This window comes from Apus apus, chromosome 12 (genome assembly GCF_020740795.1).
Source record: "Apus apus isolate bApuApu2 chromosome 12, bApuApu2.pri.cur, whole genome shotgun sequence".
Taxonomy (NCBI): Eukaryota; Metazoa; Chordata; class Aves; order Apodiformes; family Apodidae; genus Apus; species Apus apus.
This window is the reverse complement of record NC_067293.1, coordinates 5,016,624-5,041,733: the sequence shown is the minus strand read 5'-3', so window position 1 is coordinate 5,041,733 and position 25,110 is coordinate 5,016,624. Positions and strand designations below refer to the sequence as shown.

Here is a 25,110-nt window from a genome sequence, read left to right as displayed (position 1 = left end):
CCAGCACCCTCTCCCGGCTCCCAGCACCCTCTCCTGGTTCCCAGCACCTTCTCCCGGCTCCCAGCACCCTCTCCTGGCTCCAAGCACCCTCTCCTGGTTCCCAGCACCTTCTCCCGGCTCCCTGCACCCTCTCCCGGCTCCCTGCACCCTCTCCTGGTTCCCAGCACCTTCTCCCGGCTCCCTGCACCCTCTCCCGGCTCCCTGCACCCTCTCCCGGCTCCCTGCACCCTCTCCTGGTTCCCAGCACCTTCTCCCGGCTCCCTGCACCCTCTCCCGGCTCCCTCAGGCACCCTCTCCTGGTTCCCTGTACCCTCTCCCGGCTCCCCCAGGCACCCTCAGGACCACAGAGGCAGAGGTGGGTGGAGATGCTCCCTTCCCACTCGCCGCAGGCAAAGGAGCAAGAGGCAAATTCGGGAGCTGTAATTCACAGGAAAAGCTGGAGCCAGGGCTCTAGGTGGGGTAAGAAGCAGTGGAATAGAAATCGCCTCATCTTCTGCCAAAATTATTTTAGTATTAAAAAAAACAACAACAACAAACAAACAACGAAAAACAACAGCAAAAAAACCCTCAAACAAACCCTACAATTTCATTGAGAGATGATAAAACCTTTTTTAATCTTATCCCCAAATTCTAAATTGGGTAATTTAACCTTCCCTCCCCCACCAATCCCAAAAAAACAAGGCCATTGTTTTTTAATGGAAAATTCTGCTACAAAAGTAAGAGAGGGAGTCTCACTGGAGGGAAAAGAAAGGACAAAGCAAACACCCTCAGTTTTCCACCATGAACCTTTCTGGGTTGATGTATCCATCATCCCAAGATGCCAATGAGATGCGTCATCCCATTATTTTAGCCAAACAATTGGCTGAATTTGACCCAGAACATGAATTCCTTCAAAATTCCCTTCTTCATCGAACCTTCTCCTCCTTGGAAACCAGCCCACCCACAGACCCAGTGGGCAGGAATAGGAGGTTCCGGGTGGGGACACATGGGACAGGGCAAGTTGTGTGACAAAAGCTGCATCCCCCAGTCTCAGCATCTGCAAAGCATCCTTATTACTACTGCTTGTGCTGAGGTTGTTGTTGCTTGCAGGGTTTTGGTGGCCTGTCCTGCACTGCAGCCCTCACCAACAAGCTGATCCCAGCATGGAAGCCCACCACAGCCTGACAGAGCTTTGCTGGTGCATGCAGTGGTGCCAGGTTCTCCCCCTTCCACCTGGGTCTCCCTGGCTCTGCCACTCATTTCTCCTGCAGGAGGCAACTGACCTGCCAAGCTGCAAAACTCCCCTGAGTACAAGAAAACTTCCCATCTAAGAAAAAAAAATGGTTTCTGTGCTCTTCCTGAGCTACCCATAGCAAAGTCAACATGGGCACAGTTGGGCCCCACGCTGCTTTGTTCCTTAAAAACTTGTAATTCCAGCCAAACCCTCTTGGCACATCTGGCTGTCATTAGATGGAGAAGACAGCTATTGTCTTCAGTACCTAGCAGAACTGGGGTTGTCAAAGCAGTGAGCTCTGTATTGTACTTCTCATCCAAGGCATCCATAGCCTAAAAGGAAATCAGGCAGCCTCCAGGAAGGTGTGGTGCTTGGGGTGCCAGGTGCCATCTGACAGCACCAAATACAAAAGAAGGCCACAGAGAGGTAGGCAAGAGGACACCAGCTGCCTGCCCTTCCAGCTAGATGTGCAGCCTGTGTGGGTGGTGGAGATGACCTAAGTAGTGACAGTGACCCAGACAAGCCTCCCCATTTGCAGACGTGAGGCACAGGTCGAGCTGTCTTAGTTGAGTTTTGGTATCTTGCAGGCAAGGAGTCTCTTGGTGCAGTCTGGGTGTCTGCAGGCACTGAGTGGAGACCATTTACCTGAAGGGACTTATAAAGGCTGAACCCAAAACATGTTTGTAAATACGTGGTTTGTGTTTTAGTCTCTCTTGTCTGGGGCTGGTTTTGTTATCTGCAAGGAATGCAGCATCTTCTGAAGCCCTTCTCCCTCCTTGGTTCCAGTGGGGATGGGGAGGTGGCACATGCCAGGCTCAGCTCACTGTGACTGTGCATCTCCTCAACATACATGGGAGGTCAGTATGTCCAGGTACCCCTCCATGCAAGGTACATGTCCCACATTCCATTAATGTAGAAGAAGATGTGATGGACATAAATATTTTGCAGAAGCTGGAAGAAGATGCTAGCAGTGGCATTAGCCATTCTCCTCTTTTTAGTGATCCAAGTTCAAGGCCCCAGATTAAGGCAATGAGAAAATGGACAGGCTGGAGGAGGAGCTAGGACAATCACCTGGTTTGGAGCCATCTCAGGAGCTGCCATCAAGGCAGTGGCAGCAGCAATGCTACGGATCTGAGAGAAGTGCCTGTCAAGGCAACAACAGGACCTGCCTTGTGAACTAGCAACCACTGTCTCAGCACAAGGCCAGACATCACCTTGCTGACCTCTGCACTTCCTCATTGAATCCCAGCAGGCAAAGCTTTCTCCTCATCTTCAGACAGACTGTCTGAGCTATCAGAGAAAAAGCCTTCCAGATCCTCTTGCCTCAACTTGGACTCCAGAGCAGTGATGCGCTGCTTGAGCTTCATCTGGGCTTCATTGTACTCTGTCAGGAGCCGGCCAAAGCGGCTGTGCAGTGTGTCCAGGTTCAAGGCCAGCCTGTCCAGCTTCTCCTCCACACTCACCTCTTCTGCGCTTGCCTCTGCAGCTGACTCATCCAGCAGCCCTTCCTTGATCAGGATCTCCCGGCCACGCTCCTCCAAGACCTTTTTGGCATCAGGATACTCTGTGACTGCTTCCATAAGATCTTCCTTTGACAGGCAGAAGAGGTCAGAGTAGCCCAAGCTGCGGATGTTGGCTGTGCGTCTGTTGCCCATTTTGCTCCCTTTAATGTTGAGGATGCTGATCTCACCAAAACAGCATCCTGCAGTGAGCAAAGCATACTGTGTCGTTCCATCATCTGCCACCACAGCCAGCTTCCCCTCCTTGATGATGTACATCTCCTTCCCAATGTCTCCTTTCCGGCAAATGTAATCCCCAGGGCTGAATACCTGAGGGCGAAGCTTCAGCACCAGCTCCACCAGTAGACCTGCCTCACAGTCCTGGAAAATCCTCACCTTCTTCAGTGTCTCCAGGTGAACGTTGATGGCAATCTCTGCCTTTAACTTATCGGGGAGATTCTTGAGGACTTCCCGTTCGTCTACTGCCTTCTTATTGGTCCACAGGTAGTCAAACCACTTGATGACTTTGGTTTCCATGTCTTTGCTCACCTTGCGGAACTGCATGTAGTGTTTGATGGCATCAATTTTTGCCTGGAACTCTGCCCTGGTGGCGTTCATGTTGGATATCATGGACCCCACGTTCCCCACAATGGTGGCAAATATGAGGACACCGATGAGGAAATCAAAGATCACGAAGAGGTACTCTTCATCACGCACAGGGGGAGGGGTCTCTCCAATGGTAGTCAAAGTCAATGTAGACCAGTAGAGACAGTAGACATACTCCCGGGTCAGATAGCCATACTCAGGGTCTGTGACATTGGGATAGACCCAGGTGTCCTCTCCAAAGCCTATGGCCTTGGAAATGGCGTAATAAATACACGCATTCCAGTGGATGATGACCAGGATGTAAAGAACCAAATTGCTGATGCGGAAGATGTTGGGGTGGCTGGTTCTGGTCTCAGTCCTATCAAAGAACTCAAACATGCGGGAGAAACGCAGCAGCCTGTTGAAACGCAGCTCAGGGCAGTGCAGCCCCACAGCAAAGTACACCAGGTCTGTGGGCAGGATGGAGAGAACATCCAGCTTGAACTGTAAGGTAGGGATGTAGTTATCCCGCAGCTTCTTCGGGTTCTTAACCAGGAGACCCTGTTCCAAGAAACCTAACAGGGAAGCAATGATAGAATTATCTTGGCTTACGTTCAACTCTTCTGCAGGCTTTGTCAGCCCTTCTGAGAAACAATTTACGGAATGCCATGCATATATGTACATATATATACACACAGGGGCATCCACCCGATCTTTTGGACAGGTTTTTTGTTATCACTCAAGCCCTTCACCTGGCAAAAGCCACTCGAAGATACCACTTAGGGATTTACTCCATTGCCATGAAGAAATGGGGACACAGAGGTTTCCATCCTCCAGATCATGAATTACTGCAGTGCCAACAGAAAACATACAGCCACCTGCCACGTTCCAGGAACATTACATTCTCCCATTTTTCTGTGTAGATAATTCATTAGCTGACTGATGCAAAATCAGAGATGCAGACCTTCAACTATGCCTGAATACTAATAGTAATGCAGGTAATTTGGTACAATTATTCAAAGGTGAAACTGAAAGCTGAGATGATTAATCTTTCATTTGGAAACTTACTCCATTTCTCAGATCTTTTAATTAGATTCTTCCTCTGGATACTGCTTCGTACCAGAGGGTGCCAAGGTTGATAAAACCCTCCTTCTAATGGAGCTGGAGATTAGGCCTGTCCCTTGCAGCTCCTCTCCCCTTCGAGGGGATTAAAGCAAAGCAGTCTCAAGCCAGGGTGCTGGCTCTTCTTACCTGTGTGCAGGCGGATCACTGTGTCCCCAAGGTAGATGGTGTCTGAGATGTAGTCCAACACCAGCCAGAGGACAACATAGGTCTTTTGCAGGTCACTGAAGCAAGCCCTGGAGAAGGGTCAGAAAATAGGGTGGTGAGACCAACAAATCTCTGCATCATCTCCAACTCGGCAACAGAGCTTGGCCCCTCTTCCCGTCTTCTTCTAGAAATTAAAACCCACTTCTCTGAAAAATCTGCCCTTTCTTGGCCTAGGTGAAGCAACATCTTGAAACCACCCCCCAAAAGCATCTTGCCAGCTTTAGCCTGAAAACACGGGTCTTTCCAGCTGGGACCAGAGGATGGATGCTCTGCCTCTGCACTGCAGAAGTCACAGTGCTAGTAGATGTCCCTGTCCTTTGGGTTCCCACCAGCCCCAGCACCACCAGTGTCAGTTGTCTGATCCTGGATGAGCCACAGCAGCCAAGTGAACAAGGAGATCAGAGGAGACAGGGACCCTACAACCTCCCAGCTCACCTGGCTACCAGCAAGCACCAGTTATAAAAGACAGGAACTGCGATGACAGCCAGCCAGCGGTAATACCAGTCCCCTGCAGGGTCAACCACAAAGGTCTGCCACTTTTTCCTGGAAGCAGAGAGAAGCCAGAGCTGGCAATGCACAAATAAAGAGCTAAACACAGCAAACAGAGTTGGAAGGAACCATCCAGGTCACATCCTTCATCCCTTTCACTAGACTGGCTCAAACATTGCTGCAGCTTCAGTGCCAGCCTGTAAGCTAAAACCATTCCCAGCAGAGCTGAGCAAAAGTGGCCAGCACTGTTTCAGCTGCTTTAACCCCCAAAATGGGCTCAGCCATGTGCCAGGAGAGGAAACTTGTAGGAATGGAAAGCAAAGCAGGTGACCTCGAGGCCCACAGCAGCCTGGTGACAGAGCCAGAAACAGATGTATGGAAGATGCATCAGAAAACTTCTCATTACATGACCTTGCCTCTCCCAGATGAGGTATGAATTGATGCCAAACAGATCTTAAGAGAAGGTTAATTAGAGCAGGAAGGAGAGCATGCTGCAGATAAGTGGGAGCACCAGGAGGGAATGCCCAAGCCCCAGAGCAGCAGCCCAGGGGGTGGCTGGCATTGCAAGGCTGCCATCACCAGGCTGCTCGAAGCTGCCCACATGCAGTCTGCTCAGTCCTGGGTCCAGCCTTTGAACTGCTCCCAAGTGCTCATCTTGGGACTCTGAGATAAGACGTGTGCTCCAGCCACCACATCTCACTGGAGAAGCCAGGGAAGAGAAATTCTGCAGCTGGGCTGATAGGCTTAGCAGCCTGGTAGGGCAAAACTCTCTCTCCCCCTCCCTTTTCCCCCTCCCTTCCAGCTTTGAACATGCAAAACTCACTCCAGTGACAGGAAAAAAACAACCCACTTGCCAACAGATTCCCACCTCACTGCTTCTAACAGCTTCAAAAGCAAAACCTCTGCCTTGAAGTCTCCTACCCCGTGGGGACAGGAGCAAAGCCAGCAGCAGTCCTTCACATTCAGTCTGGGTACAGTCACAGATGAGCAGATGGTCCAACCTCCCCATTAAAAGTGCTTGTCTTTTGCTCAAGAAGTGCAACATAAATGGGTTTGGGTTTTTTTGGGAAAAGGACTTTTTGCTCCCTGGGACACACAGCACCAACACATGGATGGCCCTGACTCACCTACAGCCAGCCAGTACCGTTATAACACCCACAAGCACTAATAAAACCAGTAATAGTGTTAATTACATTGATAATTTCAGCTTTAAATCACCAGTGCTGCACACAGCAGGTGGGCAAAGTCACTGACATCACACTGACAGCAGGGCCAGGCCTTGGAAAACCACAGCTCTGGGTTAACCCAGGAAGAGGAAATAATCATCTGCTTCTTCCTGAAACCTGCAGCTGTGGAGGATCCCACAGCCATGAACAACAGCTCACATTCAGAGTACCAGATGTGGCCTCTCCTTATTTGTGGAGTTGAGGACCCAGAAAACAGCAAAAGTTACCACCATCTCCCCAGGAGCCCACTGGCACTGAGCAGCCCTTTCATGGCACACTTCAGCTCCCTCTGATAATTAACAAGCTCCCCTTAACCTTGCAGAGTAGCATGTTTTTTTTCCATGACTAGTAAAGAACCAGATACAAGGCTCAGATATTTTTCTCCTCCAGAAAACAATAATTTTTTTTGGTGTTTTAATTACCATGTATAATGGTAGGGACCAGAGTAGTCTGTGAGCTTTGCCCTTTAATTAGCCAGCAGAAGAAAAGCCAGGTCATTGCTTTTCACCAGGAGTGTAAGCTGAGGAGATGAAAGGGCTGGATTTGAAAGAGCCTTTTCAGAAAGCTGCTGTCACAGCGTCTGCTCGGGGAGGGGACATGAGCAGTGAATGCAGTCCCTTCATCTCCCTTCATCCTGCAGATGATGAATGAGACTGGCAAATCCCATGTGTTTGTGCTTGCTGCGGTCCCCTGGTTGGAGACTCTGCATCCCTTGGCTTGTCCCCAGCTCCTCAGAGGCACAAGCTGAATGTGCATCTCTTTGGAGACCCAGGACTGCCTCCAAATGCCAACCCCAGTGTTGAACTGCTCTGGAACCGGGGAGGTCTGCTGGCTGTCACAAACCAGGCAGTATGGGTTTCCTACCAGGGAGTGGGCCAGGGGAGAGAAGACCCTGTGGATGAGGCACAGGCCAGGTCTTTTCCACAAGGACAAACAACAAGGTCTTGCTTGCCTGCACAATAACCCAGCAAAGCCAGGCTAGCTGCCAGGACAGAGGCTGGAGATGCCAGGTGACCCTTCCCACCACTGCATCCTACCTCCCCCTTTCCCATCCCCATCGACCTCCATTAACCATCACTGCTGGGAGACCCCATGCACTCTGCATGGCTGATCTCCAGCCAAGGATGGCTGCGGCCACAGGGAAGGGACCTTACTTCTTGTTTTCCTCCTCAGTCTCCTCATCATCTAGGTTGCTGCCAGCACCTGCAGTCACCGTATGGAGCTCGGGGCCCTGGAAACGCTCAAGGAAGGGGTCTGGCCTTTGCTGCTCCTCGTGCAAGCTCTTGCTGGCCCAGTCCCTCAGCAGCAGCACCAGCCGGACTATCCTGGCCAGGGAGAGAGGCAGAGTCAGGAGGTGTATGTGGAGCAAGGAGAAAGCAGTATCTCAAGAGGAATCAGGCAGGCTACAGCTAAAAAGAAAACTCTCACAGCTCCCTCTCAAGCCCAGACATTTCCCTTTTCCTCTCTTCTGGTGACAGTATGGGACCAAGAATGTATGAGCAATAGATCCCCATCCTGGCAGAGTACTGCAGCTTCTTCCCCAGTCCTGCTGCCATTTCCACAGGGAAAAAAGGAATGTGTGGGCAACTGTGGCAGATGGAGGCTGCCTGCAAGGGAAAGGGGCCCCAGAGGAGATGGAGCCCTCCCACAGCCCCCTGCGTGGGCACTGGGGCACGCAGAGCAGCATTCACAGACACTGGTCCCTGCAGCCCTTGAATGCCATACAGCAGGAGGGGGTCCTGACCCCATGTAAGGCCCTAGTGTCAAAGCCAGGCACAAAAGGCTCAGGCTCACCCCAGGCTGGTGACACACACAGGTACCTGGCCAAGGCTTGCCTGCCTTGGACAGCAGAGGCAGCTGGCTGCACCCCTCCATCCTGGGAAGCTCCTCTCTGCAGCTCCGAGGAGCTGTCATCCTGGGTCGAGCAGGTCCTGCAGTGGGGAAAAGGGGGGGTCACAGCCACACCGTGCCATCGTGGCACCTGCCCACTGCCAGACGACCTGGAGGCAGCAGGCAGCTAAGGTTTGGCATCACAGCCCTACCCATGCCAGCTCCCTGCAGACCCATTGTGCTGGCCCTTCTCTCCCCTGCCCCACCACTGCCTCCTTCAACCAAAACAGCAACCAGCCTGACCTCCTGGTGCTGAGCCCCATCCCGGCTGCATCACCATCCACTTGGGCTTGGGTGGGTGAGCTGTGCAGACCGTTCCTCTTGGCCATCATCTTCCATGTGAGAAGACCACAGGCACACACCTTGTCCCAGAGACCTACAAGAAAACCAACACAAGAAGAACCATGCAGGACACATCATGTGGTTTGAACACCAAGATACAGCACAACACAGGAAGAGGACCAAACCCCATGAGATGTGCCCCCCCGTGTTTTCCACCACCAGCCACAGCTGATGCTGCAGTGAGTCCTGCAGAGCATTTCACCCTCCCCGAGGGATCTCACATCTGCCTGTGGCCCAGGAAAGATATTCTTCTCATGCTTCAGGCTCCTCAGTCATCGCCGAGGCAACAGCATCCCCAGTGACTTGTGCCATAACAAGGAGCCCAGGGCTCTCAGCACCACTGCCTGCCCAAGGACAAGAAATAGACTCACAAGTGGGGTGAGCACGAGGTCGTGCCCTGGCAGGGAGGTGCTGTCATGCAGTTGCACAGGGTAGACTTTGCGTGTACAAAGTGTTTGCTCCCAAGACACTGCCCTCCTTCCCCAGGGCACTGCAAACTGCTCGTGGGCTGCCCAGCGAGCCCCACCACAAATTCCATCTCAGGGGAGGTTTCTAAGGGTTGCTATTTAAAAGGAGCCCTGCTGAGGTTCCTGCTGCTGGACCTGCCATCTGATTTCAGAGAGTAGCAGAGGAGAACCTGCATTAATACATGGAGGCTGCTGTGGGGCCCTTAAGCGTGGGATTTCACTGGGGTTTGTTACCCTAAAAAGTCGAAGATGCCCACAGGGCTTGTTGAGCCCCAGCATCACACGCAGCCCTCCTGTTCTGCTGCACCCCGGCACAGACCACACTGGGCTAAAGCACCTCACAGAAACACAGACTTGCACGTGCATGGACACACGGGCAACGCCCGGCCCTACCTAGACCAGGTTTTCCCCCTCTGGCTGCCCCAGCAGCTCCCCTCGGGGCACAGCCCCCAAAGCACGGCTGAGGCAGGATCCTGGAGACAACCCGCGGGCTGGGGCTCTGCCGGGGGAAGGCAGCGCCCCGCACACCTCTCCCAGCACACGCTGACAACATCCACCACTGCACCCGCAGGGACTGTCACACCCGCCCAGGGGACCCACCTCCCCCCGGCAGCTGAGAAGCCGCTGAGAAGCCACCACTGTCCACTTACAAGCTTGGTGTCCCGCGGAGCCTTCAACACCTGCCTGCTGGCCGGGGCAGGCTAGCAGGGGGGCTGGGGAGCAGCCCTGCCCCAGGAGCTTCCCGGGCTGTCTCCGGAGCACTCGGGCTTTTAAAACGCGTGTTGAGCTGCAAAGCCGAGCGGACACACGCGGAGCTGCCTGCAACCCCTGCCCTTCTCCCCGAGAGGCTGGCGAGGTGGCCGGGCAGCACCCGGGCCGGGGCAGAGGGGCTCCGTGGTGCGCAGAGAGGATGCACACACACGTGTGTGTGTGTGTGTGTGTGTCTCGTCACCAGGGCACACCCATCCCCTGAGCATCCTCGACACCCTGAGCACCAAGGCTCTTCAGAGGAGTTAATAGCAGCGCTTTGTGTTGGGAGGATGAAAGGGGAGGAGGGAAACAGGCTGCTCTGGGATGCCCTGTTTCACTACCCACGCTTCCCCTTCTCTCCCTGCCATCTCATCCATGGCTGAAAGGACCCCAAACACCTCTCAGGACACAGCCTGGCTGGAAAGTGCTGTTATCTCAAGCAGCTCTGGGTCCAGCAGCTCCTGAGGCCCCAGCAAACCTTGGGAAAGGGTTATTGCTCATCTAGGGACAAGGGCAACCAGCAGATCCCCAGCTGTGCTCAGGCCTTGCCACATGAGGGGACACACTGGGATTGCCTCTTGGGCTACCTGCTTCTGCTCCCCTCCTAGGAAAAAGCCAAGCTGGTGACCCTTTCCCTGCTTCACAGGCTGGGCCACAGCTGCTGCTGTGATGGGGAATTTGCAGAAGTAGCCACATTTTAAACACGCTCCCATCCAGTTACCTCTTCCTATGCTCAGGGAGCAGGAGACCAAATGTGCTGCTCTGGAGTCCTGTCAGAGAGCTGCAGAGTTTGAAGATGATCATGAAATGCTTCTTTCACCAATTTCTGCCCTGGTATTTCATTCACAAAGCCATTCTAATAACCCATTAGCAAAGAAGTGTGTGTCCCCAAGGCAGTAAGGAAGAGGTTAACTTTTACTCTCTTCCTCCAGCACCTGGCACCTTGAGGTTGAGGCTGGATTGGTCCCTGCCCTGCATATGGAGTCCATGAGCAGGACTGATCTGAAAGCATCAGCACTGGGAGTCCCTTCACTCTCAAAGGTTTACCTTTTTTCTCCTTCAAAGCCTTACATTCCACTTGTTCTGATCTCACTGAAAACCTGGAGAGCACAGAGCCTGAAGGAAGAAACTGAATTTCTGCAGCCTTGGCCAGGGCTGCTGACAGCATTGGGTGAGCACCCAGCAGTGAGGGATGTGTCACTCTGCTCTTGTCTCCACACCATAAACCCCAGCATGGGAGACAGATCACAGACCAGGAGCACCAGCAGTGGCATGTGTCCCCTTCCCCCCTCTGCTTTTGCTCCATACCTACAGGTGTCATCAAAAGCAACATGGAAACTCCAGGAGCTGCTCCCTCACAGTTCCCTCAAGCACCACATTGCACAAGACACTTTATATTTCCATCCAGATGACATGTGTGTTTTACACCAGCAGGCCAAACAGCCTGTAGCTCTGGAGAGGTCAGAAATCCAGCACCTGATGAAAGATGTATGCATGGATAAGGCATCCAGCAACAGCTGGGATACCTGCTGCCAAGGGAATAAACATTACCTGTTCCCATCCACAGGGATACCAGAATCAGACTCCACAGTTGGCAGAAGAAACAAATCCAGAACACATGGGTTTTATTACAATATACATTTTATGGGTCAGCATTTCCAGATTTACACCTTATGTAAAATTCATATTCTATCCCCTACAACCTGCCAATAATTAGCCTTTAAGAGCAGACAGAGTTTGATCACCTCTCCTCCAAACACCTTCAATCCATACTTTGAAGGTGATGTGTCTCCCAAAGGGCCAGCCCTTCTCACCCTAAAATACATCTTTAAAAACAAACAAACCAACCACAAGCTTCCTCCAAAACACATTTGCGCCTCTCAGAGAAGCCAGCCAAAGGATTTCCCTGCTTTTCTGGCACAAGTCACACAGCAGCAGCCCCCCTACACAGACCCCTTGTGTAAGGTCCCCTGGCAACCCTGACCACATCCCTAAACCACACACCCCAGGAAACACCCCTGCACCAGTGCTCCCACCCCTTACACACACCCTGCCATGGCACAACACACCAAGCCCACCACACCAACCTGGCTCTCATCTGCAATAAATCTCAGTGCTCTCCTCAGCTCAGCTCTCAGGCACACGTTCAGACCTGCAATTACTTGTGGGACAGTTATTTATTAGTCAATGTCCAGCTGCCAGATTTACAGTCACAGTTGCAGGCAGAAAACACCCAAGCATCCTTGTTTGTAAATAAGCTTCTGGAACATCTGGATGACATGCAGATCCAGCTACAATTACTTAGAGGTGGAACAGAAAGGTCCTGTTAGGCCATGCCAAAACCCACCCCCAGAGCCTGCAAGCACAATGCCAGCAGATGTGCTGAATGAACCATCAGAAGCATCTCAAAGTCATCTCAGACCCAGGTGATACTAAACTCCACAAAAGGAAAGAAACAGCAAAGCTGTTCAACTGGGGTTTTGTTTTGTGGGTTTGTTTTGGGTATTTTTAGCTAAAGAGCATCTGGGCCAAGAATCCCCCTCACCTGTGTTCTTGCACCATCACTGAAATTACAGCTTGGTAGCAGACGTGGCAGTGATCCTGCCCTCTGGCATTGGCAATCTAACAAATATCTACTGCTGCCCAAATGGGCAATTTTCCATGGCCTGTCTGGTGCTATCACTGTTGATACCAAGTCTTGTAATCCAGAGAGTCACCACTGAGAGGTTTCCCATTGAAATCTCTCTGGGAAAGAGCCAAGTTCCTGGATAAGCTTAGACCTCAGCAACAGAATTACTGGCCCCAGCAGGATGGGAGCCAAGGAGATGGTGGCACAGGAACAGCTGCAGTGACGTCCACAAACACACAACACTTTGGTTTTGCATCTCCTCTAGCAGACAGCCCAAGGGGCAGAAGGTCTCTCATTGTAATACACAGGATAGACACCTGTAGCAGCCACTAATTTCTTATGAGGTCTGGGCCCTTCACAGCAGCTTCCCACACAAGCACTGACCCCATCAAACATAGGAGATGGTTGCTGGTGTATACAGGGCATTTGCAGCCAGAGCCCAGCCCTGAGACTATGTCTATTGGGCCATACTCCATATTCCCCACCTCTCCTCAACACCCATCTCCAGCCCTCGTGGCATGAGGTCCAGCTTCATTGTTTCACTAACCCACCTCTGATGCTAGAGCAGCAGAGTGGGATGGCACCTTCATCATCACCAGGGCCTAAGGGACACAGATCCTCAAGGACCTACAGTGCAAAAAGCAGATCATGTTCAGAAGAAACAGTTTTACTCTCTGCAAGGTACGTGAGCAAAGGTGCCCTCACCCACCCTGCCAGGGCTGGGCAGGGGAGGCCGGGGCACAGGAAGTCATCTCCTCAGCCAGAGCCACGTGTTGATGAGGCAGGTGGAGATCAGCACGGAGTAGAACAGGACCTCCTTCTGCCGCCAGGAGCTGCGCTGCTCCTCCAGCACACGGAGCCTCCCCGAGATCTTCATCAACTGCAAGAGAAGCAGTGGGGCTGCTGTCAGCCCTGCAGCAAAGTACAGGACACAGTACACCCCGGAGGCATGGGACTGCAAGGGATGGAGGGATGGGAACTGCCGTCTCCTTCAGGTCCTCCTTTTCTAGAGCAGCAGCTATCTTTGTGTGGGAGAATTAGCAGCACGACCTCAGCTCCTGAGCAGATGCTTCAGGAAAAGGTCCCTCGCACCAGAAGAACATCTGAGCTCTTTACTGCCAGCAGATGGAGGGGTCTGGCTGTCTTCTGTAGTGCAACTATCACAGACCTCCTCGCCCACCCTTGTATGGCTTTCCCAGGAAACATTTGCAGCTCTTCACCTTCATCTCACCTGCTTTCTCATTGCTGCCATCTCAGCCACCCCAGCCTCCTCCAAGGTGCTCTCTGGGGCTGGGCCGGCCTCCTGGGAGCTGGGGAAGAAAAACAGAGATGCAGACAGGCCAACACTGTTTGAGAGGTGCAACTGCCTTCCTGCACATGCAGCACTTGCCACCAGGAATCAAACCATGCAAGCATCCTGCACATGTCCAGGATGTGCTGGCTGGATGCAGCAACAAGAGGGAGGAAACAGCAGTTGCACAGCATCTACTCATCTCTTCTTAACCCCCATCATGCATATGTACATCCCTCCACCATGTACCCCACAGTGATCCCAACAAAACATACAGCACATGCCATGGCAGACAACAGGGAAAAAGCATGCTTGTTTTTCTTTGGGGATCCAACAGAGAGAAAGCTTTATATTTACCAAGCATCCATTCTCTACAGTCAAAGGAATTCACTGAGGGCTGGATAAATCATCGTTAGAGCCAGTCAGATAAATACATATCACAGGGCCAATGCTGAAATGGAGGGATGATCTCATTTACAGCAGCAGGTGAGGATCCCACTGGTGGGAAGCAGACATCAGCTGGGGACAATTATCTGAGCAAGTGCATCAGCCAGCAGAAAAGGGTACAGTGTTTACTGAGGCGAGCATTTGTTTCTTTCCAGTATCTCCAGCTAAAACAAACTCAATTTCTCCACCTCCCCAACTAAAAATTATCACTTTTTGCTCATACAGCAAATTTTACCGGCAACCTGAAACATAAACAACCCAAATTATGCACCACTTTCTTCTATCCCTGGAAACAAAGGGATTAGCTGCTGCACTGGCAGAGGCAACAAAGACCATGGATCTCCAGGGCATCCCCTGGAGACATAGCCTGGCTGCAGGACCTACAAGCCACAAAATAAAGCCACAAAATCAAGTAGAGCCAGAGTGAGAAAAAGGAAAACTGCCATTTTGGTTCCCTGTTCAAGGGCCAGCCCTATACCAGCTCTTCTATAATCACATCTCCCCTGTGCACACCAGTGACTTGCATGGGCACTCACTGAGACTGTACAGACCAAGTTTCTAATAGTGCTCCTCTGAAGACCTTGGGGAAGGGAGGGTGCTTCGTCCTGTTTGCAACGTGTTGTTGATCTCACTGAAGACAAGCCAGAACAGCATGCAGAGACTCAGTGAATCTCTGATTGAAAATACATTTGTGAGATAATGCCTCCACATAACACAGCTGCAGTGTAAAATGAAAGTCACAACAGAAAGAGAATCCAATTTTCCCCAGCACAGAGCCATTTAAAAGGGACACATCCTGCAGCTTTTGACTGAAAAATCCCAGTTGATTCAGGTGAACACCCTTCAGAGACTAGAAATTACTCTTCCATGACTCACAGCCTTCAAGCAGCCACTGCCAGGCAAAGATTCCAGTCTCCAGCCCAGGCTACACTTTCCTTCATTAAAATTTCAGGACAAACAACTCGGCTCAGTCCCTTTTTCATTTTTATTGTTGCACAGGGGTACAAAGATGTCATGCAAGAGATACCATATGCATCTGAAGTGATGCAAAGTACCAAGAAAACACGTTTCAAGGTGTCTTGATTCAAAGGGACATCAAGACCTGGGACTCACCTCACTGCATTACAGCAGCTCCACAAGCTACCACCTCTCAGGGTACCACAGTCTAAACCTCCTCCACTGCTCACGGGAGGAGGGAAAATGTCTTACACAGCCACTAACTAGATCTGCCCAGACTTGTACAAAAACTAATAAATGAAATTAAAAGCTACATTTGAAGACAGTCAGCCTGCTGTGGTTAAAAGCAGGATATCATTTTGCATTGTCCACAGACAGAAGCCAGCTCTGCTGCCTGCACCTCAGCAGCAACTGAAGAGGGAAGGCAGGATGTGCCACGGACAGCACCAGTGATGGATGCTCACTCTCCTCCCTCTCTGCCTGGAGGTCTTGCTGAAGGAGAATTAGAAGTATTTAGACATTCCTCCGGGTGCTCAGCAGCCTTAGAGCAGTGGTGACACCTTAAGGCTGCAATGATGTCTTTGAACATGCTACATGCACTTGCACAGATAAAGAGTGTGGTGGTGGTGATAGTTGATCCAGCACGTTCAGAGAGATTGAGGTCACTGCACACCTGCTCCAGTGAGCAGGCAGGAGCACTGCACCCCAGCCAGAGGCATCAGCTCTGGCTCAAGTAACACAGTGCAGGCACTTTGTGGAAAAGGTTAATTAAGAGCAACCAAGACACAGCCAAGGGTGCTGGGAGCCTGCAGGAGAGGGTGTCTCAGGGAGACGACCAGGGTCAGGCCATCTGTTCTGGATTTTTATTCCCCTCACACATTTCTCTCCTTCAAACTATCAAGGCAGGCAGAAAACCTAGCACTTGCTTAGCAGTGAAGAGCAGCCGAGAGCCCAGCAGCATCCCCGGGGACGCTGGATCCCTGGAGGTGCCAGGCGGAGCCACGTTAAGCGGAGCAGGAGACAGAAGCTGGGTTAGCAGGGAACACTCAGACTGGCTGCACTGGGAGCCTCTGGGACAGGGCAGCCAGAGCTGGTGGGCAGGACAGGCGAGGAGAGTCTGGGGTTGCCATGCAGAACCATCCTGCTCCCCTGCCATGCAGCCTGCAGCTTCCAGAGCTCATGTCTTAGCAGGTAAAGACAAGTCCTTGCTGAGTGACAGGGAAGAGGCTCAAGACAAGCTGAAGTCACCTGGACACCACTGGGTCTTGCAGAGAGTCCTGAACATGGTGGAAGAGCACTTGGCCCAAGTGGTACATGGTCTGGAAGATGTTCTGCACGGAGTAGATCCTGCCCGTCTCTGCAAGGAGGGGGAGCGGAGCCCGCTGCGCCGGTGGGAGCGACACATCCAGCCTGGGGTGCACACACAGTCACCCTGTGACTTCCTGGCCTCATCCAGCACTGGCACAGCCTGGCATTTGGCAGTGCCTTTCATCCCTTCTGCAGCTCCAAGCATCTCTGAGCAACCCCATCGGCACCCAGAGCCCCATGTCACCAGGTGGGAGAACCCCCTGCAGAAGCCCCCCAGCTCAGGGGCAGTCACCCTACTCCTCCAAAGCCAACCATGTCTGCAATAACCTGACCTTCACCAGCTGCTCTCACAGAGGTTGCAGAAGGCAGCTCCCCTGCCACCCAGGATAATCCTGGGCTTCTAGGGGAAAAAGTGGCTCTGGTCTGGGATTAAGTCAAGAGACAATTTCTCCAGTGGAGGGACTCTGGAGCCCAAGGCCATGGATCACTATGATCATGCTACTGTTCAAATCTGTGCTCAAAGAACTGCAAAGCTCTTAGCCCAAACTGTCTGCAAGGTACCTCAAGGTTCAACTGTCCCTGTGGAACCCTGGTGCCACATTTACCAGTGGTCACCTGCCCACAGCACACAGCAATGTGCGTCCTGGTGCTGGAGCAGGAGAGCACATTAAAAGCACTGAGAGGAAGATGGGCAGAGTCAAAGAAACTGGGACAAGCCAGAGAGGGCAGCGAGGTCCTCTTGGCCCAAAGTCCAGGCAAGGACCAAGAGCACTCCCAATCTGCTAGGAGAGGGGATGTTGTCTCCCATGTGCATCTCAGCAGAGAGCTCATCATTCTGGAGACCAACACAGCTGCCTTCAACACTGCCTGGCACAGACTCCTCTGACACCAGAAGCCATGTTCCTCTCATGCAAGGGTAGGATACGCCCCCACTTTGGGGAGCAGTCAACAGAGAGCATCAAAGAAGCATAGACAACAGGAGATGTTGATTTCCACCCACCCCAGAGGGCCCCAGGTTTGTGCTCACCGTTCACGGTGCTGGCCCGGGCTGTGCAAGACCAGCTGGGCACAGTCACTTGGGGTCCTCTCCTGCCACACCCTGCTGCCGTGCTGGCCCTGTTGGCATCAATCACAACCATGTTAGCACAGAGACCCTGCACAGGGCCAGCCCAGGCTGGTGCCCCACATGGTCTGGAGTGGCAGGAGCTTGTCAGCACAGGGAAAGCACTCAGTGGTAGGAGCATTCCATGAGCCCCAAACCTGGTGAGCTGATGCTGGAGACGTGCTGGGACAGAGTGAGGGGTCACCAGCAAGGAGCCTGCTGATCTGATCTCTATACAGATCAAAAAGCCTGAACCTAATGCATCTGGGAATGGCTCCTGAATCTCAGGGAAGTGAAAGCATTTGAGAAGGCAGATCAGCAGCTCCAGCAGCCAAAACAAGCCTTTGCCCACCCATGGCAAGGGCCTCTCTTTCAATCAGTTTCACACAAGATAAATATCTGCTTTCATCTCTGACATCAGAACCCTTCACACTGCAAAGCTGAAACAGCTCTGTCTCATACTTCAGCCAGGAGAATCAGTGGTTGTGAAAGGACTTTAAAAGTAGCAGAAAGAGGTTGTGGGAGGACTGCACCTTCCTCAGCAATCTCCTGCAGCCGGCAATCTGGCTGAACCCATGTCCCAGCATGCAGGTGTGTACTGATTATGGGACAGAAAAAGATCCCACCGCCCCTACACCCTCACTCCTAGCATGCCTGGAACCTCCAGGAAGGAGGTAGTACTCTGGAAGATGAATTCTGGTTTGGGCCTCTGGAGAAAACCAGCACTGGGATTGCTCCCCCTTCCCACCACAGACAACCCTTCTCCTCCCAATACGGTACCAATCGTTTGCGTTTCTGGGAGCCTGATCTGTTGGCTCCACGCAGAAAAACATGCTCCCTGAGGTGGGTGTGCTGTGCTGAGGAGTCCGGGATGTGCACCATGACAGAGGGGACCTTCCTTTGCTGGTTCAGCACGACGGGTTTCAAACCGGTATCTGGTATTTCTACAGAGAGAAGAGAGGAAAGAATTAAACCAACCTGAATGTCCTCAGGACAGCTGAGAAGAGAGATCCACCCATGCAGGAGAGCCCACCCTGTGTCTCGTTATACCTGATGCACATCAAAAAGCATGTCCTACAGGTGTGAGTGGCAGGACAGCCTGGAGAGGCATGGACTGGAAAGCAACAGACCACATTGCTCCAGGAAAGTTAAATGTGGGAGCTGCTTTTCAAAGTGACAGGGCCATATGTCTCTGCTTCCCAAAGCTGAGGGCCTACTAAAGGCCAAAAAGGAACTGCAAGAGATGTGGAGGGAAATGACCCCACATTTTGCTCCTCACCTTTTGGAGGCCCTCCTGCCTTCTCTTGGTCACCTTTTCCCACCTCTCCTCAAGTATCTCTCCACCATCCTATCAGACCTTCCAAAGGAAAGGTGACTACAACATCTGCCCGTCCTCTCCTCTTGCAGAGCAAACCATTGTTGACTTCATAAAGGGGTCCCACTTCTCAGGATGTTGTAGAGCACCACCAACCTTCAGCCACCCCGAAAGACAACCCAGGACATTACCTGCAAGAGAAATCCTATCAGGGATGTGCATCTGAGAGGAAGGAGGAACATCCTCTGCCACTGGCTCCTCATCCACAGGCCTGAAGCTATCTGCTACCTTCAGCCTGTTGGGAACCTGCATCCTTTGATTGATGGCTTCTGTGAAGAGCAGGTCACAATGGACTCGGTTCACATCCAGTCCCCAAAGTGGCCACATTGTATTTTCTATTTCCTCAGACTGCTTGAGCACCCTGAGTTTTCAAACAGAGGAAAAGAAAGCTGAGTGAAAGTGGTAGCAAGCAGCTCTTCCAAAGTGGCAGCTGCACAGGGACAACACATGGGCTATAAGACAGCTAAAATACAGGCAGAAGTAACCCCAAAGACAGTCACTGTTGGAGTTGCCCTGGAGAATGGGGTGTCCCATGAAGCCCAGCTGGCAGGGACAAGGGCACAGGGCTGCTATGTGTCCTGGGAGCAAAGCATGAGCTTAGCACCTATTGTCTCAACTGACAGCAGGTAAAGGGCAATTGTTCAGCACACCTGTGGGAGAAGAACAGTTCAGGATACCCTAAATACTAGTGAAAATCAAATGGTTTTGCACTCAGAAGTAAAGCTTTTTGAGAGCTGGGAGCACATTTTTGTGTTTATACACCTTCAAGAAAAAATTAGGTCTTCTAAAACCAAAATGTGCATTTTGTTAACTAGATTCCAGGTTATCACAGGGGAAATTGAGCACTAAACTCCTTCTCCATACACAGTTTCGCTGCAGTATCCCTCAGGTCCATATCCCATTCCCCACCCAATCCAGCACCCATCTCAAGTGATCCACACCAAGCTGAACAGACTGCACCCTGAGCAAAGCTGCCAGATGCTGAATCATCCTCCCAGAGGGGAAAGAGAAGCACATGTCAGGTCCCCCAGGCCAGTGCTGGCTCAGCTCTGTCCCAGGAAGGGACCAGCACTGAGGAAGGACAGTCCCCAGCTTTCACTGCTCCTGGGAACAGTTGTCATGGGAGCAGGACATGGGACACAGTCACTATCAAGGCCTTTGCAGCTTAGGACGCACATCTGCCCTGTGCCTCAGTTTCCCCTTTGCCAAGTCCCAGGGCTTTGAGAAGCACTTGGGGCCACAATGTCCCAACACTTTCACTGAGCGATGTGAGCAGAGGGCAATCAACGTACATTTTTGGGACAGGAGCCCCCAAAAACACCTTCATGGCTCCCAGCATATGCACCCTTTACTCTTTCCAAAAACACTGCTGCAGAGGAGAAAAACCCCAATAAGTGAGAGCTGCCAAGACTGGCAGACCCCAGCATCCCAAATGTGCCACCTGCATGCACAGCTCCTGCCCTTTGAGCTTCCCATGCCCCAGAAGGTCCCCGTTCACTTCCAAGTCAGAATCTCCACCATAAGAGGAGTGGCCTGCCCCAGCACAGCCCTAGGAAGAAGTTTTCCTCTTCACAGCTCAAGAATGTGAAACGGGAGGAGGCAAGTGAGCAGGAGTGTGCAGGGACCCTGCCTTCTCTGATCACATCAGGGAACTATATTTAGCAGCTGGGTCTCTGACCCTGTGCTGCCAGCCCACCAGGCTGCTCCCAGCCAGCAGCAGCCAGGGCTGCTCACCACCACCCTCACTGCTGCTTCTCAGAGAGCTTTGGAGCCTCTTGCCTGCCCCAGCCCTCTGCCACCCCCTGGAATATCCCCAAGGGAAGAGGAGGAGAGGGTAATCCTTGGGGAGCAGCACCACCTCTCAAAGCCCAAAGGAGCAGGTGAGGTGAAGCTCCTGAGCCATCAGCCCTGTTCCCTGCAGCAGGGCCCTGTAACTCCAGGTACACGAGAGCAGCAGAACTGGCTCCACGTCTGCAATAACCAGCACTTCCAGTGATCACCTGCCTCAATCTGCTCTCTCATCCTCTGTCATTAAAAACCTTCTAATTAAAGAGACATAAATCTGCCCAGCGTCAGCTGCAGTGATTTCGTGCTTGCAGCTGCACAGAGATGAGATCCCATCTCTGCAACTGGGCCTGCCCCAGAGGTGCTGCCAGAGACACTGTGTGTGGGGGCACAGCAGCACCTGGCTGCCCCACACCTTCTCCACCACCCTGCTCAGACCCAACATTGGCATGGGCGACACCTGGTGTCACAACACACACCCTGCTGCTCTGCAAAACCTCGAAGAGGGCAATAAGCCCTTGGATGGTACCACAAGCCCTGGGAGAGTCCCAGAATGGTGTCAGTCCCACGAGGAGAAACCTGCATCACTCAGCCCAACGGTCCAAAACTAAGGAGACCACCGAATTCTCTGCCAGACATTTTTGGTGCTTTAGAGGAGCAAACACCCTGTGTTGCTTTCTCAGCCTGCTCTCCGAGAAACTAGCATGCATTAATAACATTAAATCAGGAGAGGGCAGATTGGTTCGTTTCCTAATCACCTATGAAACTCCTGCAGCCCCCAAAGAGCAGAGAGATGGGCGGGGAATAAGAAGCAGGCTCTGAAAGACTAAGCTACTAAGAAAAAAAACAGCTGTCGAAACCCATAAAAAAACAAATGCTTAAGTGGCTGGATTTCCTCCTTGAACTTTCTTCAGGTTTCTTTCTAGCTACTGTCCAACAACTCCCCCCCCCCTCGCCGGTGGAAGCAGACTGCTGCTCAGTCCCTGCTCCAGCCCTTCTCCGTGTAGCTGCAGCGACAGGTGATTTCTGGCACTAAGCCCGTGAGTGGCTTAACTGTTGCAAGCCGGAAAAACCTGCCCTGGGGAGAAAAACCCCACAAACTCCCTCTCTCCGCCCCTCCCCAGCCCAGGATGCTCTATACAAGGCAGGCGGGGGTACCAGCCTGGTCCCCCCCTTCACCTCTCCGGTTGGGGTGCGCAGCCCTCTGCTAGAGGAGCTGAGCTTCAGCTTGGGTTTGTCACGCAGAGAGGGTCCAACAGGGAGAGGAAAGGCTTTTGTCACCCTGCTCAGGTCCTGCCACGCAGAGCTGGGGTGACCCCTCTGTCCCCCTGGTCCCCCCCGCTTCGAGAGGCGCTGAGCAGCAAAGGGCTCCGGGGATCCCGGGCACAGCGCGCCCGGCCCCGACCGCCCCAGGGGCGCTGAGAAACCCCGGCTGCGGGACACGGGTGAGGGGAAACAGCCCCCGGGGGCCGGTTCTAGGGCATGGAGGGGCTGCTGTGCCCCCTCACGGGAGGCAGCGGCCGCTCACCCCAGGGACGCCCCAGCACCTCCCGCTGCCCAACGCGCTCCCCCGGCGGGGCCGCCCGCAGCGCCCCGGCTCCAGCACCCACCGGCTCTGCAGCTTGCAAAGGGGGAAAGGGCGTGTGTGTGTGTGTGTGTGTGTGTGGAGGGGCAACTTACTTTTTTTGGCAGACCAAGGCAACAGTCGGACGTGTCACCAGCCGCGCCCGCGGGCAGCTGGGCCGGGGGCGGTACCGGGGGCGGTACCGGGGGCGGTAGCCCGGCCCGAACAGCCCGGCCCCCGGAACAGCACAACTCCCGAGCAGCCCAGCCCCGCTCTTTTCTCCCCGCCCAAACAACCCACCCACCTCGCTTAAAGCCACAGCCCGGGTGATTAATGAGCTGCGCCTCATTAGCGTGACACCTGCCCGGGGACAGCGGGCACCGCGCCCCCAGGTCAGCCCCTCCCAGCGCTGCTGATCACGAAGGTGAGAAGTTTGCCGGGGCGAAAGGATTGCAGTGGCCAGGGGTAAAACCCAGGGGGGGGGGGCGGACAGAAGCAAACCCGGGAGCTTCTTCAGCCCCGTCCCTGTCCCCAGGCATACGCAGCCCAGGGATGCTTGCAGGCAAACCAACCCGCTCTTCAAGGCGAGAGCTCGGTCCTGCTCCTCTTGGCAGCCCAACGGCGCTGCCCGTGGCTGTCCCAGCCACAGCGTGTCCCCGTGTCACCGTGGGAGCCCGGGCAGGAGCGGAGACAGCGGCGATGGAAGGGCCGAGCTGTGCCCGAGCTAATCTCTCCTGCCTCTCCGTGGAGTCCGCAGTGATAAAATGATCCGTTTGGGATGAACGACAGTTTTAAACACTTCTGAATAGGGACAGAGTCCAAGACCTGACCGTAAAATCTGGTGTTGAAAGGGCTTAAAATAAATCCCACACTGCCCTAGTCTTGCTATTTAAAAGGGGATTATCTAAGAGGTTTAGGAGCATACAGAGGAACAGCAAGAAAACTTGTGCACCTAAATCCCCTCAAAGACCTTAGGAAATCCCTTTGCACTTCACCTACCGACTGGTCAGGGCTCCAGGACACCCTCCAGTTCCCACAGGACATTGCAGCACATGCCCAGGAAGTCAAAGGTTCCTGTCAGATGTGTGAGGCTCGTTCCCAGCCCCACAGCAGCACACACCTGATCTCCAAAGAAAGTCCCCTCCTCACTGGGGACTGTGCTGCTTCTGTGCCTGGGGGAATGTACTGGTGCCTTCATCCCACAGCTGCCCCCATCACCCTGCAGAGCTGAGCCCCAGGCACCCCCAAGAGATGGAAATCCAGCTGTGCCCAGTGAGACATCCCCCTGTGGGAAAAAGCCACCTTATGCCACTCAGACAGTGAGAGTTTTTTAATAAATACCTTTTTTTTTTTTTTTTTGCACAGAAATATACCAAGTTTTACAGAATACAAACTGCAGGGATAATGATCGAGCATCAAAGACAGGATGCAGAGCACCCTTCTGTCTCCCTCTGGTCTTTTCCAGGCTCTGACCTTGATGCTGGCTGTCAGGTCTTCCCATAATCCCGATTTGCTAAGGTCAAAAGGCAAAGTAAAGGCCTGGGAGGGGACAGACAAGGTGCCAGCAGCTGCAAACCCCACATGTCCTGCCCCAGGAAGAGCCAGGCTGGGCAAGGCTCAGCTCTGGGCTGAGGGCACCTGCTGTGAGAGCATGGCTGGGACCAAGCAGGGTGCAGGCAGCTGATGGAGGTACAATAGCCTTTCTGTGCTGGTGGAGAGACTGGTGCTGGGATGAACACCAAGGGGTGGCAGTGCTGGGAGTTTCTGGGCTATTCCGGGTGGGGGTTGGTGAGCACAGCTCCCTTTTTCACCCATCAGACATGACTGGGAAAGGACAGCCCTGTTGCTTGGATCCCAAAAGCAGCTGCCCAGGAAAAGGGGACGCTCTGGTCCCACAGCAAAGCACTTGGCTCTGTCCTACTCTGCCACCATAGCCACCCAGTGGTCAGGCACAACAGGATCTGGCCCTACTGCCAATCCACCAGCATGCCCAGGTCATAGTACAATTAGTCAGCTCTCACCTCTGCAGCTGCCTCTGTCAGCAGGTCTCCATGCCACCAAGTACTCTGCTCATGAGGCGCCTGGAGGACAGTGGGCTCTTGCATTCCCCTATACCTGTTCTGCAGGACAAAGCCCCAAAGAGCGGGGGTAGGCAGGACAGAGAGATTTGGTGTTGGCAGAGGGGATGTTTGGCCCATCCACAGTCTCCCTGTGCCAGCATCCCACCACTGGGGCAGACACCAGACAGGCCACGCTCCAGGAAAGAGGAGCGTCCCCTCCACTTAAAGCCATGGGACCACCTTTGGCTCAAGGTCAGAGATGACCCCATCAGCCAGCTCCACGGCAGCCAGACTGGCATCCCAGAGGGAAACCAGAGAGCATCAAGTAAAAGACCTACTACTCCAAAGTCACTTACCTCACATACAAGACCACCATGAACATTTCCCCTTTTCCAAACACATCTAGGAGAGCAGAGTACCTCCCTAACTGCTCCTCCCTGATCTCCAGACAGCTAATATCACTACAGGCATCACAGAATGGACCGGTCTCTCCACTTCCACCTGGCAGCAAATCCACACAAAGGAAGCACCTTCTCCCCAAACAGAGCGTGGCCACTGACTGTGGAGATGGACAGAAATTCACCACCCCCCTCCTGCATCCCCAACTCCTAATCAGAGCCCTGAGCAGCAAAACAGGGCTTGTTGAGGACATGGGGTAAGGCTGAGCAGTGCCCCAGGGAGGCAGCAAGGCTGTGTTAGTCATGGGAAATGTTATGTCTGTTTGAGGGGGAAATGAGGAAATCAAATGCACCATGGGGAGACCCCCGTGTTGAGCCAGGAACAAGATGCCACTCTGCTCTGG

At 53.1% G+C, this 25,110-nt stretch overlaps 2 protein-coding genes across 2 annotated transcripts; both read right to left on the bottom strand.

Moving 5' to 3' along the window:
- Positions 1–2,448: 2,448 nt before the first annotated feature.
- On the bottom strand, positions 2,449–8,563 carry CNGA2 (cyclic nucleotide gated channel subunit alpha 2). Its single transcript, XM_051630582.1, has 6 exons — positions 8,475–8,563; positions 8,162–8,272; positions 7,496–7,666; positions 5,062–5,169; positions 4,549–4,655; positions 2,449–3,872 (listed from the first exon to the last, which is right to left on the bottom strand). The coding sequence occupies exons 1-6, from the start codon at positions 8,561–8,563 to the stop codon at positions 2,449–2,451; spliced, it is 2,010 nt and encodes a 669-aa protein (XP_051486542.1).
- A 2,835-nt stretch (positions 8,564–11,398) lies between these two features.
- FATE1 (fetal and adult testis expressed 1) lies at positions 11,399–22,441 on the bottom strand. Its single transcript, XM_051630093.1, has 7 exons — positions 22,365–22,441; positions 19,031–19,260; positions 18,305–18,468; positions 17,450–17,538; positions 16,363–16,524; positions 13,651–13,729; positions 11,399–13,299 (listed from the first exon to the last, which is right to left on the bottom strand). The coding sequence occupies exons 2-7, from the start codon at positions 19,224–19,226 to the stop codon at positions 13,168–13,170; spliced, it is 822 nt and encodes a 273-aa protein (XP_051486053.1). The 5' UTR covers positions 19,227–19,260; positions 22,365–22,441; the 3' UTR covers positions 11,399–13,167.
- Between the last annotated feature and the right edge of the window lie 2,669 nt (positions 22,442–25,110).

Excerpts from the sequence above, each read along its gene's own strand:
- CNGA2 (XM_051630582.1), bottom strand. The coding sequence starts at position 8,563 with ATGATGGCCAAGAGGAACGGTCTGCACAGCTCACCCACCCAAGCCCAA. Across the intron at positions 5,170-7,495 it reads ACTGAGGAGGAAAACAAGAA|GAAAAAGTGGCAGACCTTTG; the intron begins GTAAGGTCCCTT and ends CTCTGCTTCCAG. Across the intron at positions 4,656-5,061 it reads TGGTGCTTGCTGGTAGCCAG|GGCTTGCTTCAGTGACCTGC; the intron begins GTGAGCTGGGAG and ends ACCCTTCTCCAG.
- FATE1 (XM_051630093.1), bottom strand. The coding sequence starts at position 19,226 with ATGTGGCCACTTTGGGGACTGGATGTGAACCGAGTCCATTGTGACCTG. Across the intron at positions 18,469-19,030 it reads TGATAGGATTTCTCTTGCAG|AAATACCAGATACCGGTTTG; the intron begins GTAATGTCCTGG and ends TTCTCTCTGTAG. Across the intron at positions 13,730-16,362 it reads CAAGACCCAGTGGTGTCCAG|CTCCCAGGAGGCCGGCCCAG; the intron begins GTGACTTCAGCT and ends TTTCTTCCCCAG.